Genomic DNA, 16089 nt, shown 5'->3' on the forward strand with positions numbered 1-16089 from the left:
ATTGTACCGTGAGTTAGTACGAGATCAGTTACTATTATTTACTATTATACTATAATATTATTTTACTTGCTTTACTTACTATTACCTGTTTCGCTTAAATTATGATCGACCGTTTCACGAAGTAACAAATCTTCTACTAACCCTATAGGGATGCATGTAGAGTTTCTTTTTAAAAGATAGAAGGCTAAAAGATTTAAAACAACTTTCGGCTCTGTCACAACAACTGTGGTATCAGGCCCGTTTCTGACTTTTCTGAAAATGTAAAACATCCACTTTAGTTAGGTTTTATCAGTTTCTATGGCCAATATAAAATACAAATTGGTGCAGTTTGTATTTGTGACAAAATAAGGTTATGTTTACCTCTACGGTAAGCTCCCCAGAATATACTATAGACTTACCGGTTAACCTAAATAATCCATCTGAGAATTATTCCTTGATTTCTTATGGGCAATGGGCGACCACTATTTTGTATAAATCAAGGGTTCTGTAGTTAGTCCTACAACTTGGAAAAAAAATATTTATCGGCCAAGAGAAAAAACTGGAAATTATTTTCAAGTTGATAAGATGGCCGCTAGGGGGAGTGACCTCTACTGTAAAATAGACAAAACGGGTATTCTCAAAAATATTCCAAATTAACCTATATTAGTTTTAACGTAATCTACTCTAGATAAGGAAACTTTTTTGTTTGAACTATTTTCTTCGATCTCGTCAAATTAATGGTGGTGGAAAGGTCAAATATTGGTTTAGAAAAAGTTGCAGAGCTTAAGTTTAATTTTAAAGAGTATTTATAGGAGCTTCGGCTGGCATGTCAATATCACAATATTAATTCTTTTACGAGTCGTTACGAGGCGCTTCATGTCAAAAACAGCAATTTTTATGATTTTCTAGAAAATTTAAAAAAAAAACACAGCAAATATGGGAAACGCCGTGGCAATATATTTTTCCCTTTGATATATAAATAAAATGGTTTTTATTAAATATATTTTTGAACCGTAGCATAGTAATGGTACCAGAGACGACAGACATGACGTAGGATGGTTATATTTTGTAGAGTTAAATTCGATTTGGTTCTAATTTGTCTATAATAAGCGCCAATAATCAACAAGAGCTAAAAAATGAATGGTCAATATATTTATTTACAAAACTTCTGGATTCCTCCTGCGTCGGTTCTTGCTGACGTTTCGCCAATCATCCTGTTGGCTTCTTCAGAGCTGGGCGAAACGTCAGCAATTTCGACTCAACAAATACCGACGCAGGAGGAATCCAGAGGTTTTGTAAAAGGTATTACAGTAGCACGTGGAAGTTTCTTTGAAAAAATAATGGCCAATAAAATTTATTAATATATTACCTGTATTGCCAATATGTTTTATATATAAAATGAAATGAAAATGATATCGAATGTTCCCTATAAATTATCATTCCGTCATAATATGTCATCTCTTGGTTATCTCTAATACTGTTTCTAATATACCTACGTAAAAAAGTATTTTTAAGTTATTTATTTATATCTCAGAGGGGAATCCTAGCTAAAAATATTTGTACCATATTTGAAATTTTCGAGAAACTCATAAAAATTACTGTTATTGACATGAAGCGCCTCCTAGCAACTGGTAAAAGAATTAATATCGTGATATTGACAAGCCAGTCGAAGCAACTATAAATACTCTTTAATACTAAATTAAGTTCGTCGAAATCGGATTAGCCAAAGAAAAGTTATTCAACTTTTTCAAAACCAATATTTGAACCTTTGAAATTTACCTATCTAGAGTAGATTACGTCAATAGTATATCGTGCAACAAGTGATATGGATTTTACAGTAGAGGTTATGCCCCTCTAGCTGCCATCTTATGACCTTGAAAATAATTTTCTGCTTTTTCTCTTACCTATAAATATTGATTTTTCTAAGTTGTAGGACCAACGGTACAATGTTTAAGAAATAAATAATTTGAAATTATTTACCGCAATATCCAATATAACACTCTAAATTCAGTGTTGTTTCTTTATCGTCGCCGCTTTAACTATTTATTTATAATGTTTCATGAGCCTTCCAACATTAGTAGCACAGTTTGGTATATCTACACGTTTCTATTATGAAAACCATATAGGGCGTACCAATCAGGAATGAACATAGAAAAATTTGTTGAACGGCAAGTGGTGAGAGTGTTCGAGCAATTTTAGAAACAAATGTCGTGCTAAGAGTGAGGGGATGTCGATTGTTTTTTAATATTATCACAAAAAATAATTTTCAATCGCATTTCAATATCAGCAAAATTCAAAAATATGAGTTATCATTTTAATTGACATTTGAATCGATAAAAAATTGCAATACTTTCGAAGGGCTGTTGAAATTATCATTAAATTTTTATATACCGTTTTTAATTATTTCTTATTATTAAATTACGGTTTTTTGGACACTAGCTTTGTCGCTAATCAATTGTTGTTAAATTATTGACGTAGTTTAGTAGTACAAGATAGTTATGAAGGATTTTTTTGAGAAATTTGTGAAACCTTACTTACCCAATTTTTAAAACTTTTCTGAAAAGTTTGTTTGTATTGAAAATTATTGCGTATGACAAAAGACGAAAAGAAAAAAACAAAAATTACATTATATTTCGAGTTCTGTGCATTTTATCGTAGCAAAAATACCATAACCAGCCCGTCCCATGCGGGTCTGGTCAATATCTAAGGATTTACAGCTGAAAATAACGCCACACTGATTGCAACTAAGAGAGACGGTGGGATATTTAAAAAACAAACTTAAATGGCTTTACTGGAAATATTTATTTCGGTTGAATTCTAGCTCCCATGGCGACTATTCCCATAGGCTGTCCCACTCGAGGCAACTGCCCGTCCCCCACTTCGACTCCGGAAGAGCTGGAACGCCGGGCGATCATCCAGAGGAATGACCTTTTGCTCCACGAAGCGGTCATCAAAAACGACACCGAAGGTGTCAGGAGGATACTCAACGACCCCTGCGATGTCAATTCTCGAAACAACGTAAGTGCATGTTTTTGTCTAATATTCCAGGTTTCCCACAAAAGCGCATGTCCTCCACAATACAGAGAAATACGAAAAAACATAGAGAGGTGCTTCGTTTTTTTCATTTTCGTCAAATAAAACCGGAAATTTGAAATACATATTATTATTAAAATAATATCACGCTTCTTTTTTCACATTTCATCTTATCTAGGTGGGCGTTACACTTGAACGTCATATCGAAGTCCCGGGGTGCGAGGGGATTTTTTTTTTTTCGATTGTTACGGTGCTTCCCTTGGGCGGGTCGCCGGGATTAACTTCCACAGAAAGTTTCACTAAACTTCGGGCAAATTATGTCCCTTGAATGACTTTCTGCGTTAAATCATTATTCGAAAAACATTCTAACAAAATTGATGGTGGTTTCACATAGCCAGATATATATATGATGATGATGATGGTGATCATTCAGGCTGAAGCGGCAGGCAGTTTTAGTAAAAAACTAAGAAAGCCTATCGTAAAACTAAAAGCAGAAAAGTCTGCTGAACAGCTTGGCATTATCGATTTCAAGGCTTCGGAAGGATGGTTGGGGAAGTTCAAACAGACAGGGTATAAATTATGGACAGATAAGTGGCGAAGCCCGTCAAGTCGACAGAAACATCACTAACGATTGACTGGAGAAGACGTGGCCAAAACTTGCAGAAAAATACCCCGCTGACGACATTTTTAATGCTGACGAAACTGGTATTTTTTACAAAATAACGCCAGATAGAGCTCTTAAATTTCGAAGCGCAAAGTGTGTGGGTGAAAAACTTTCTAGAGAACGTATAACAGTGTTAGTAGCTGCCAATATGAGTGGGAGAGAAAAAACAAAGCTAGTCGTAATTGGAAAATCAACTAACCGACGATGTTTTAAGAACATCAAGCATTTGCCGGTCCCTTTCAAGGCAAACAAGTCTGCATGGATGGCATCGCAAATTTTTGAAGAGGAGATACGGAAATGGGATGCAGAACTAAAGGAGAGGAAAATATTACTTCTCTTCGATAACTGCCCTGCACACCCCCATATTCCAAATCTACGGAATATTGAATTGGCCTTTCTTGGAACTAAAACAACAAGTGTATTACAGCCGATGAACTAGAGCGTAATAAAAAGTCTTAAGAGTCGATACAGGAAAAACATTTTAATTTAAATGATCTAGTCCGAAGACAAATTTTCCATTAATATACTAGGTGCAGTCAACTTTATTAGTAAAGCTTGGAAAGAGGTGATAGCAGAAAAAATTCAACACACCTATCGTCAGGATTTATTACCGAGACAGAATGCGAACAGGACTTGGAAGATGATCAGCCACTAAGCGATTGGATAATGCAGTTTCAAACAACAATTACGTTTACAAGTGAGGAGTTGCAAGATTCTATGGTGATACAACAAGCAAGAAAGGGTGAGGAAGAGCACCAAAGGGAAGAAGGAGATGGGGAAGTTGATCTGGGACCACCACCAACCATTCAACAAGCCCTATATTCAGTTAAGCTGCTACAGAATTTTTTTATGTATCATGGGGAAGAAATGGTGAAAATACAAGCCAAAGTACAATATTATTACGATTATTTGAAACATTAAATGTAGTTTGTGACTATAAATTAAAACCCTCTGTTACCAGCCTGAGCATACATGTTAATCAAAAAGACCATGTTGTCCGTTATAACTAACTATTTGTTTTGGATATTAAACGAAATAGTCTTCAGAGGAAGTTGCTTTATTAACCAGTGTGACAATGCTATCAATCACAAAAAAGATGTAGAGAGTTTGAGTAATATCTATACACACTTGCTTTGTCAGAACCATACGAAAAAATTTAAATTTCTCGATCTCTACCGAAGGAAAGTGAATGTAATGGTATCGTGATCTCTGACATGTTTTATGGTCTGTCAATTTTACGGGTTTCTACTTTCTGTGTTGGAACACTTCTTTGGTCTGGTGTTTTTGGTTCTTTGGTTTTTTATTTTTTGTGTTGATGCCTTGATCATGTCAACTATTTACCTTGGCCCGATGTGATGATTTTGAATTGTTGCGGGATTCTTCTTTAATCCGCTTAGTTGAATAATATGTATTGCGTTCATTGTGGTTGTATTTTATTAATATCTAAATGAATAAGTTATCCATTGTTAGTGATGTATGTTGTTGTTTGGGTTATGTTTCTGCTTTTTATGCCGATGAAACACCTGTTTGTACCCCTCATTATTAGAGGTTGTAAGTTTTTTTTTAACTAACCACTGTTCTTTTGACACAATGCGAAGGAATGTTTTCTCTTTGTCAAATCCCGATGAAGCTTGTATACACAGGCGTTAGCTAGATTACTAATTGAAAAAGTCACTATACATTGAGCGTTGCCAACTTTTATTGCTCCTCTGTTAATAACAACAGGGGCGATCCCGAGTGATATTGCTGTAAAAAATGCTATTATTTAATAATTTCTATGTTCCTTATCATTTTAAATAATTGTTTTAATATCTAGGTTCTCCTTTTAGTTTATCTTTTTTTATAATATATAGATCATAAAGCTATGTGAAATGTTACAAATAAAATGTTAATATTAAACTACGTTGGCTTCATGCAAATTATAAGTATTAATAAATCCGTTTCCAAGGCCCAAATACTTTCATGAAAATGTTTAAAAAATCATTTATAAAAATAACCGCATACTGATTTTTTCTTTCAAAAAGACAAAACCATTTAGAAAAAAATTCACTTCGCCTCTGAATTCTACGTGAAAATCTATATCGGATTCGCTTTTCACTTCAAATTTCGAAAATCAGCAAGTCATAAAAATTTTGTTAACGTCATCTTCCGTATCATAAAAAAGTGCCAAAGGTTTGAGAAAACGCCAGGCTTTATCTTCATTAACAACGAACATATCCCTCAGTCGCGACGAAAATGGGACACACTGTACATAGATAGACAAACAATAATAACAAAATTGTTAAACACTAACTGACAACACTTAATGCTTAATGGAGTACTGTTTGAGTGATACAGGGTGTCTTCGGAAAATACACATCTAAGATAAATCGCTGAAACTTTCGTGTTATGGAAAATTTTGATTTGGATTTAGTATTTGCGCATTAATTTACACGTTTTAAGACAACAACAAAGACAGGGCACCGAATCAGAACGCTAAAATTCTCTGCCATTCTTTTGCAGTCAACTTCGAAAATAATTGATTGATAGCTAATCAGGTTGGGGACTGAAGAACCTTGTTTTCAAATACCAGTAAACATATTTGTTTTCTGTATTATGATCGCGCCTCCAAGGCGTACTTGTTCCATATAGGCACACTTTAGGTAGAGTTCTCCAAACTATATACCGTTTTTACGGCACAATCCGGTATTTAACTTTCTTTAATTTTTATGAAGGTCTCACCGCAGGCTTACCTCGCTTGGGTTTCTCTTTGCAGCCCTCAATAAATAAATTCGCAATTATACATGACGTTCCAGAACCGTACTTCGGTACTTCGTCCATGCAATTGCTGAAAGCTGACGGATTTGTGTAAAGTTTCATCAATGAGATCCCTAGTAGTCCATGCAGTGAAAAATCCATTCTTACTTTTAAATCCTACTCTTAAAATACAACAATCCGCACGGCACAGTTCTTGTCTTGTGGTACACGTGCTGAAAAGAATGGCCCTTTTCGCTTTTGCAACGGGCGGGTCTAAAATTTATTCCGAAGTCAAAACCATAAAAGGTTGTAAAAACGGTATATCGTTTGGAGAACTCTGACCCTGTATATCGAAGAGAACGCTATATATTTCGAAATGTAAATGTAATCTTAAGTCCTCAAACACATCCTGAACTACTTTATGTTGTTCCGGTAGAAGCGACTCACGCGCCAAACGGCGAGAAAAAAAGAGAAACGATAAAGATCCGGAATATCGTGTAAATTTGGCGTAATTAGAAAATATCTCGGGAGCGTCGTGTTGCCGTCCGACGCGCCGGAAAATCCGGCGCCATTTCTAATCTCGACAGCACAAAACCCCAGTAATGCTCTTGTTGGGAAGTTGCTGAACGATGCGTTATTAAAACTTGAATAAATCAACAACAGCGCTCACCTAACTGATGCGCAATTTTCGTTGAGATCGCAGTAAATTTAAAGAGCTGGTGCGATTTATTATTATTAAATAATGTCAGTTCCCGTTTGAATTGTATTGTATTGTATTTGTAATTGTATTTTGAAATATCTTTTTAAATTTAGGTACATCTTACTAAATAGAGTTCGGTATGGTTTTACTTTTGAGCGCCTAATCCTTTTTTATTTTTTGTAGTTTGAAGTTTTTTTTTTATTTACAAAATTGTGATTTGAAGTTTCATTTACAAGATCTTTTTTCTCGTCTGCTATGTTCAACGATTTTTTACAATTGTGGTGTTAACTGAGGAGCACAATATACATTTACAATTTTTGTCTAATTAAATTAATTAATCCTCAAAAATTTAAGTTAAATAAAAACCTACAAATATGCATTTCAAAAGTTAACTTTTACGCCCTGTATATCGAAAACAAAACATTTTCAAATGTAAAGCGGCAAAGCAAGAGACTATAAGGTCATTTGATAATTTTTTTCGTGAAAACTAATCTAAAAACTAGATTTTTTCATTTGAGAGAAGGAAACTTGTACTTCGTTTTTAAAAATTGACCAAATTCCTTAAATCAATTATTTTTTTGTCATATTTGTTATTTTATCTTTTTTCTTTTGTATAATAAAGCGCAAATTCAAATTGTAAGTTTTTATTTTCCCTTAATTATAATGTGTATTTTTTTTCATTGCGGATACTGTTATTTGTGCATCGTATTTCATTCATTTCATTTTTATTTCAATTATTCAATTTTCTGTTTTGTTTTATTATTTTCTTCCATTTTTTTTATAAGTAAATAAATATTTTCCCCTAACTATAATTTGTTTTCCTATTGTTATTGTTAATAACGTTTTTTTTAAATGAATTTTATTTTTTTTTTGTAGCATAATCAAAATTTGTATTTTTTTTTAAATTTTGAAATGAATACTGTTCTTATGTATTTTCCAACTTTCATTTCATTGTATCCATTTTCTGTTTTATTTGATTTCTTCCTATTTTTTTATTAATTTAATATTCCGCTAAGTGAAATTATAAGTTTTATTTTCCGATAATTATATCTTACTGAGTGTTTTGATTTTTGTTCGTGTTTGTTGCATTTTATATTGTCTTACACTTAACATATTCGGTTGGGGTTTCTGATGCTTTGAAATTTATACTTCCATACAAACAGATGGTCAATGTCACGGACTACGATAATGACTTCCAAATGGCCTCCAAATGTCGAATATAATGACCTCCGGGGTTCACCTCATTACTAATAATAATGCAATATATATCTATGGCAAACAACAGATATCGTTTAAGATACCGCTGTCGTTAAAGTTAAAGCATAAAATAAACGCTCCGAACATTTTTCAACTGTAAATATGACGAGCAAGCGCGGAAAATCGATTGTGTATTTTGCACAAAACCCGCCGAAATCCTACTTAATGAAACGCAAATATTATCACGGCAACGACCGCGTTCTCTAATCTCGCGTCAATGACTTAATCACGTTATTACCCCTTAAATCCCATTGTTTTGATTCTTTTAAATCTCTCGGGATAAAGCGGGGCTTGGCTCTGCACACTAGCCACGCCCCGCGACGATCGCGCCCTCTCACGTCGATTCGTTGCAGTACGGACGAGCGCCTATTCACTGGGCTTCGGCTCGGGGCAACCTGGATATCATGGAGATGCTGGTCGGCGCCCATTGCGACATCGAAGCTAGAGACAAGGTAAACCTTTGTGGGCGTGATCCGATATGTAGTGTAACCGTTTTATGTTCGTGCCCCACGCCAGTACGGAATGCGTCCGATCCATATGGCAACGTGGCATGGTCATCCCGCAGCCGTCCAAACGCTAATAAACCTGGGGGCTTGCACTAACGCTACGACAAAGGTATTAATTGGAATCGGTCGGGGGTTTGATGACGTCCGTCAAAGGCTTTGTCATTCAAATTTGGAAGGGTCGGGCAGGCTAGACTCGGCGTCCTGTGGGACGCGGGATATAATTTTTCAGAAAATCAGTATCAAAAAACATGTCTCTAGGCTTCAATAAATTGATAATATACTAATATACAGGAAATCCGGAAACTTGCAGGAAAGTGGAAAATAATCTCAGTGAGTCATATAACAAAAATATTTTCCGAGTTATTACTTGTAGGAATTCATTTTTTTTTAAATTTTGTTTTTAACGCGGTGTGCTTAAAGTCATCGTTACCAAATAAGAGTGTTTCAGAAATCTGTCACTAGGGGACACTTTACTTAGAACATTTTTTTAAATTTTCCCTGCATTCTGAAAAATTGTTGCTCTAGTTTTTTTTTTTATTCTCGGCCTCTAATTTACTAATATACTGGATATCGCGATACGCATTCCTGTTACGGAAAAGCAAATGGAAATGCAGGCTTTTACTAAATTTTTCAGAACAGTGTGCTACAAATTAAAAAAGTGAAAAAACGGCATAGGTCAATGCAATAACATGTTCAATTTAAGTAACATAAATACTGTTTAATTCATATTAATCGGGAAATAAATAGTATACAACGCTAACTACAATTCATTTTCAAAATGCTCACCGTTGTCATACATTTTAAAAAATGCTATCGACCAAAATCCGCCTAACTTATTTCAACCGTTTTTTTTTGTCGTAGATCATTGGTACCTGTTATAGGTCTTTCATACACTAAAGACTTTAAGTGCCCCCAAAAAAAGAAGTCAATCGGATTAAGGTCTGGCGGGCGACGCGGCCAAGCTGATTTAAATACCTTCTTACAGCCAATTTAAAATGGTTTGGAGCGCCATCTTGCATTAACCACATGTTTTGTGCCGCAAAGGTGGTAGTTCCTCTTGGAGAAATTGCAAATACATTCCTCCATTAAGCGATCCGTTAAAGAAATGAGGTTCTATATATAGGTTTAAAGGAAACTGATGTTTTCCCAATGTTCCACTGATGCATATATTTCGAAAATTTACAATCATGACTGAATGCAGTGAACAAAATGACAAAATGGCAAAATGACAAAAACCCTTTGAACATGAAAGGGCCGAAGATCATTTTCATCCAAAACTTCCCAAACTGTAGGGAAGCAATTCTTTCCCAAGCAGCAAGTTTTCTCGTACTAGTTGACGGGTCATTTTGGGAATTCTTTCTTCTCTTGCAGCGATTTTTTTATACCTAGGTCTCCCTTTATTCATGTTATTAGGTTTGAATGATCATTTTTCACCCAGTCTTCTGAGTATATTGATAATGTCTGAGTAGATGGAACGTTTCTATTGGAATAAGCATCGATATAAAGCCACAGTGCTTGATCCGCATTTCCATTTGCTCTTCCGTAGCCAAAATGCATATAGCGATATTCAGTATTTGAATATTCCGGATTTTTAACGGATTGTGACAATGACTTTTTTAAATTTCATTAAGTCCTGTTAGGATGACAGTTAAAATTCGAACCGAAAATAAAAAAAGTCGATTTGTTGCTAGACGATAACACTTATCGACTAGAAACAAAAGTAACAATTTTTGAGTATTTGTGATTCTGCTTAAGACAATCTATTCTATTTTGCAATGTCAATCTAAATATATAACATATTAGGTACAGTGCCCTCTAGTGACAGATCTCTGAAACACTTTTATTTTGTAAAGATGACTTTTACTACATCAGGGCTGTGTGTAAAATATTAGCTTTATCAGATCAGCTTTATTACATTTACTACGATTATTTTACCACGTTCAATATTTCATCCAAACTTCCGAACTCAATGTCCGAACACCCTGTATATGTCTGATCAAACCACCCACAATGGGCGTGGTTAGAACTAACCAAAACCATAACCGAGTCTGGGAACTACTCCCCTGCGGCTTATCTATTAACCCCATATTTGTTCTAATATTAAAAGCCAAGGCGGACGATCAAACTCCCCTCTTTTAAGCTAACCGCCCGCCGCATAACACGATTAACCGCAGACCCAGTACACGCTGCTCATCTGCGCCGCCAGAAATAACCGCTGCGACGTGGTGGACTACCTCTTAGAAACGCTAGAGGACGTCCACCTAGACGCCGTCGACGCTGAAGGTCAAACGGCCATCTTCCACGCCGCTTCCAACGGGCACGGTGCGATAGTCAGACGTCTGGTGGAGGTGGGCGCCGCCACAGACAAAAAAAATAAGGTGCGCGCTAAATCCGGCTCGCAGGACCAAGCGGGGATAGGGAATCGAATTTAATATGGCGTTTTCGTTGAAGGATTCGAGGACCGCACTGCACGAAGCGTGTCAGAACGGGCACTGGGAAGTGGCCCAATATTTGTTAGCGCACGAAGCCGACATGGAAGCGCGAGACAACCAGGAAAACACGCCACTTCACGTGGCCGCCCAGCACCAACAGACGCGATTGGTGCAGGTGTTGTTGGACGCCGGGGCCGATCCAGATATTGAAAATCAGGTAATTAAAATAATAAGCGCAATCAACGTGCAAAATGTTCATTCGCATCCGCCGCCCAGTGGCGCAGCCAACGCTAAATGTCAGTAATTAAACTGAGGTGACGGTGAGCGAAGACAATACGTATAGCTATTAGATAATATAGTGGCCCTACTAAAAATTGATGCTTAGCAGACGGCATTGATATTCGCGTAGGGAAGGTAAATTATTTTCTGCCTTATTGCCGATCTGCCAGCGGCCTTGTTGCCGCAAGGTCATTGGTTAAAAATCAAATTTTAAACCTTGCCATTGCGCACGTTGAATGGACCTTCTCAGAATTTTTTTCATAGTTACTTCGTAAGTTTCTGGATTATTTGAATAGCCAGGGCCTCAATATCTCTAGTAGCTGTATGATGTAACGATATAAAAATGTTCGTAATTACATTATAAACAGTTAAATCAAACGAGCGTAACACATATGAAGATAATTGAAACCGATGAACCTGAGTGCTCATTGAACATCTGCAATAGATAATGCTGATGCCACGTAATATTTTTTAAAATTGCTTCAAAGTGCAAAATATTACTGAGTTTAAAATCGCGGAGGATATATTGGGCGGGTTAATCGATAGAAATTTGGGCATGTTCTATAAATCAGTTGCAAAATATATAATTAGAGTCTTTTGTAAATATTCAGATTAAAAATACTTTATTTAATGGTTTGGGGCCGTTATGGTAGATAACACGAAATTTCTGTATTGTTAAAAAAAATCGAGTTGCAAATAAAATTCACGCCTTGTACATCTTCGAATGTTTTCACGTATAAATTTGAGCCTTTTTCAACATCTGTATGCGATTATGTAATGAGTTAATATAATTTATAAACAATTCAATTTTCTTTGCGTTCCACCAATGGAAGCAAAGACATCATCCACGTATCTGTACCACCATAGAAAACTATTACTTAAAGGATAATCTAGTATAATATTCTCCAAATCGTCCATAAAAATCTCGGATAACAAAGGACTATGTGGGTTCCCATATTCAAACCTTCCTTAGAGATGTAAATCTGTCCATTAAATTCAAAATAATTTTGTTCTATAGTTCTAATAAATCTTGTTTCACCAATTAACCATCACCATTAACCTGTTTCCGAGTGGAGGCGACATCTACTCAATCTGTCACATCCATAGGTGGAATACTGGGAAATTAATTTTGTACATCAAAAGGGATTTTGATGTCTTTAATTTTGTTTTGAAATGTTTTGGTTTAAAATCTGTGTGGAACTTTAAAATATTTACTAACTTTGTTGAGAGTTTAACTGCTGGAGCTGTTACATAAACAAGAGACCAGAGAGACCATTAGACCAGTCGTGTCTAATGGGAAAATCTAAACTTTTAGTTCTTATTTATTTTGCTAAATGTCAGTGTTTATCTGACATAATACAGAAAATTACCGATACCCCTGTTTTTGCTTGCAGAAGGGCTCGACGGCCCTGCACATAGCCGCTAGCCTCGGCTGCAGAGGCATCGTGCAATTGCTCCTCCAGCACGGAGCTTCTTTAACCAAACAGAACCAGGTGAGACGCAAGCATATTTTCTAGCCGACTCGAGAAATGTAAACAATCGTTCGCTAGTAACCATTAAATCGCTATAATTTTAGATAAACCACGTTACGGTACAGAGAGCGCATTTTTTTGATACCCAAAATGTTTATTTTACTGAGAAGTATTAAAAATTTTTATCTCCAACAGCTGAAATTTTGATCGTAAATATATTTTGGAGTGCTCAAAGTTGCGATTAATCGAGGAAAGGCATATTAATAATCCTTTTTAAGATTGTCAATCTTTCAGTACCAATTGAAACTGTTATCAAACAGAAATGTAAAGATTGCAGATAAGGGTCGGCAATTTGCACGCCATGGGCGTGCGCTTCCATCTTTTCAATCAATTGATTTTCCTTCACTTTTTGATACTCGTCATTAGAACATTTATTTGGCAGTTCATTTACTACTATTTTCTGGATTCTTTCTGAGTCGGTTGACCTTTCGCCAATCATCCTGTTGATTTCATCAGAGCAATTGTCTGGTTTTAACGTTATATTTCTTTAGAACTTTTATGTGGTCAGTGATGTTTTGAATGTAAAGAAGGACACCAGTGGCAAGCGTGGGATTGATTTCGGCCTCATTGCTATTGGAAGGTTGTCGTGAAGTGTACTTTGTGATTGGACGTTTAATATCTATAATGTGGAAATTATTAGAGTTTTAATTCTCAGTTCACTAAAACAAATATGTTACAGACAAGCTTTTTTCAGTTAAGATAAGAAGGTTTGGTTCCAGATTCTCGGATTTTAATATATTTTAAAATGATGAGAGTTTCAGGAATAGGGATCTTAGTTAAAGAAGGATTCTACGTCGAAACTAACCCCCACAATATTCTGTGCCTCTAATGTAATGGTTTTTAATTGTTCAATGAAATTAAAGGAATTAAATTTGCTCTCTAAAGGTTTTTAATGTAGAAGCTAGATATTTTGCTAGAGAATATGCTGGAGAATAAGTGGTGCTTAGAATAGGTCGAAGTTTGTGAATAGCGACTCCGTAGAAACGAGGAATTTTAGAGTCATAAGGGTTTACAGATTTTTCACGGGTTCTGATAGAGAAGAAGCATAAATAACAGATTTAAGGTTGCGTTTCATAAATGCGTAGGATATTTTTTAAGTTGACGATACGATCCGTCTGTAAGAATATCTTGAACATTTTCCTGATATTCACTTCTAAACCCGAGAATCTGAAGAAATCTTTAAGCAACCAAACAATCTTAACCGCGACTTAGGTCTTTACCTTTCACCAATACGGGAATCAGCCATGCAAGACAATGTCCACGCCCCTCCTTTAGCTCCGCCCCCTAACAGGATGATTGGCGAAACGTCAGCAACCTCGATTCATCAACAACCTACGCAGGAAAAATCTAGAATATTTATAGTGTTCAAGTTTCTTTGAAATTTTTTTATAAATTTCATCACATTGATTGTATCTTAAAATAATTAGATTTCGACTGAAATCAGTAAGAAATTGTGTAAGAGAAACAAAACATCAAAACAAAAACAACAAAAATAATCAGAAAATAACAGAGGAGAAAAATATAGAACAATATACATATTGCTCCATTAATATCAGTCCACTAATATTCCATCAACACAGATTATTCAGAAACAACCGTTGTCGGTTGTGTTTTTTCTTTTCAGAATTTCAAACGACCTCAGACGTCATTTATGTTTTAGTGTGGAAACACCCCTCTCCACATGGCGTGCCAAGCCAACGAGGTGGAAACCGTCGAGATCCTGATAAACAAAGGCTCGGACCCCAACTGCCTAAACAAGGTGTGCTTCCTCAAATTATTTTGCCTTCTACCAATCAATTTTCTCGGTTTTCGCACCCTTGTAGAGGCTGCAGTCGCCTATCCACATCGCTGCAGAAATGGGCTACACCGACATCTGCAAGCTGCTGCTCAGCGCTGGTGCTGACATAGAGCAACGAGAGCAAGGAGGTCGCACTCCTCTCTATATAGCGGCCAGAGGTAGCTTCACCGCCATCGTGGACATGATCATCAAAACTGCCCGGCTGGACTACCCCAGCAAGGAAGTCCAAGCGGATACCAAGAAGGAAGTCGGACTGAAACCCAAACTGAGCAGAAAGTGGAGGTCCACTTCCAAGGACGAAAAGTGTCTAAGGGAGAACGAGAGACTGAAGGAGATACTCTACAAACTGGCCTACAAGCACCTGAGTCACGGCGAATGGAAGAGACTAGCAACGTACTGGGCTTTTACGGAAGATCAGATCAAAGCTATCGAGCATCAGTACAATGGTGAGCGAGGCTTAAAGCTTCACTGTTAACGTCAATATTCGCCTTATTCGTAGGTCCCCAAAGTTACAAGGAGCACGGCTTCAGGATGCTGCTAATCTGGGCTCACGGTCTAGCTCCGGACGTTAATCCATTCAAGGAGCTATACGAGAGTCTGGTAGCTATCGGAAAAAGACCTTTAGCCGGTAAGGTACCTCTTGCTGCCACGTGGATGGTAACTTTTAGCTTTTTTAGACACCCTGAGGAGGAAAATCGACCAGGAGAACGAAACGAGGAGGAAAGGGCGCAAGGATAAGTGCAACAGGTGCACCATCAGTTAGAGGTGCTTTTTTGTAATTTAGAGTTTTGCAACGAATTCCGGCTTATCGGCGTTTACCCTCCCTTTTGTTGTTTAGACGTGTAATATCGATACATATCCCTGGTAGACCAAACTACTAACGTCTTCGTATCCTTGCCGAAAACTTCAAGGTCCAATTATTGTAATTCGATGGAATTGCGAAATGTTTGTATTAATATGTTAGTATTCGTTTATTTTCTATACCGCTAGCGCTGTTGCAAATTGGAGCCAATTACGTTTTTAGTGTGTACGGTTCCCTTTTAGGGGTACGGAGTTGAATACATCATACGATATATTTTCTATTCTATTTTCCTAATCGATGTACGCAGAAATAAATAACCTTAAGCATAAAACGTATTTTATTTTGCAATTAAACTTGTGTGGTTGCTTGTT

At 36.4% G+C, this 16089-nt stretch overlaps 1 protein-coding gene across 4 annotated transcripts in view; it reads left to right on the forward strand.

Moving 5' to 3' along the window:
- LOC132702616 (ankyrin repeat and death domain-containing protein 1A-like) overlaps positions 1-16038 on the forward strand; it is a 114342-nt gene extending 98304 nt beyond the window's left edge. For 2 of the 4 annotated variants that reach the window (XM_060671378.1, XM_060671379.1), the window contains exons 3-11: positions 2801-2997; positions 8723-8821; positions 8886-8984; positions 11050-11253; positions 11327-11524; positions 12981-13079; positions 14779-14877; positions 14942-15362; positions 15416-16038. In XM_060671378.1, coding sequence (XP_060527361.1) covers positions 2806-2997; positions 8723-8821; positions 8886-8984; positions 11050-11253; positions 11327-11524; positions 12981-13079; positions 14779-14877; positions 14942-15362; positions 15416-15654 — 1650 coding nt within the window. In that variant the 5' untranslated portion in view covers positions 2801-2805 and the 3' untranslated portion in view covers positions 15655-16038. The remainder of the gene's footprint in view (positions 1-2800; positions 2998-8722; positions 8822-8885; positions 8985-11049; positions 11254-11326; positions 11525-12980; positions 13080-14778; positions 14878-14941; positions 15363-15415) is intronic. The other 2 variants (XM_060671380.1, XM_060671381.1) reach the window with 2 other exon arrangements.
- Positions 16039-16089: the final 51 nt, after the last annotated feature.

This window comes from Cylas formicarius, unplaced genomic scaffold (assembly GCF_029955315.1).
Source record: "Cylas formicarius isolate icCylForm1 unplaced genomic scaffold, icCylForm1.1 PGA_scaffold_5__7_contigs__length_24384050, whole genome shotgun sequence".
Taxonomy (NCBI): domain Eukaryota; kingdom Metazoa; phylum Arthropoda; class Insecta; order Coleoptera; family Brentidae; genus Cylas; species Cylas formicarius.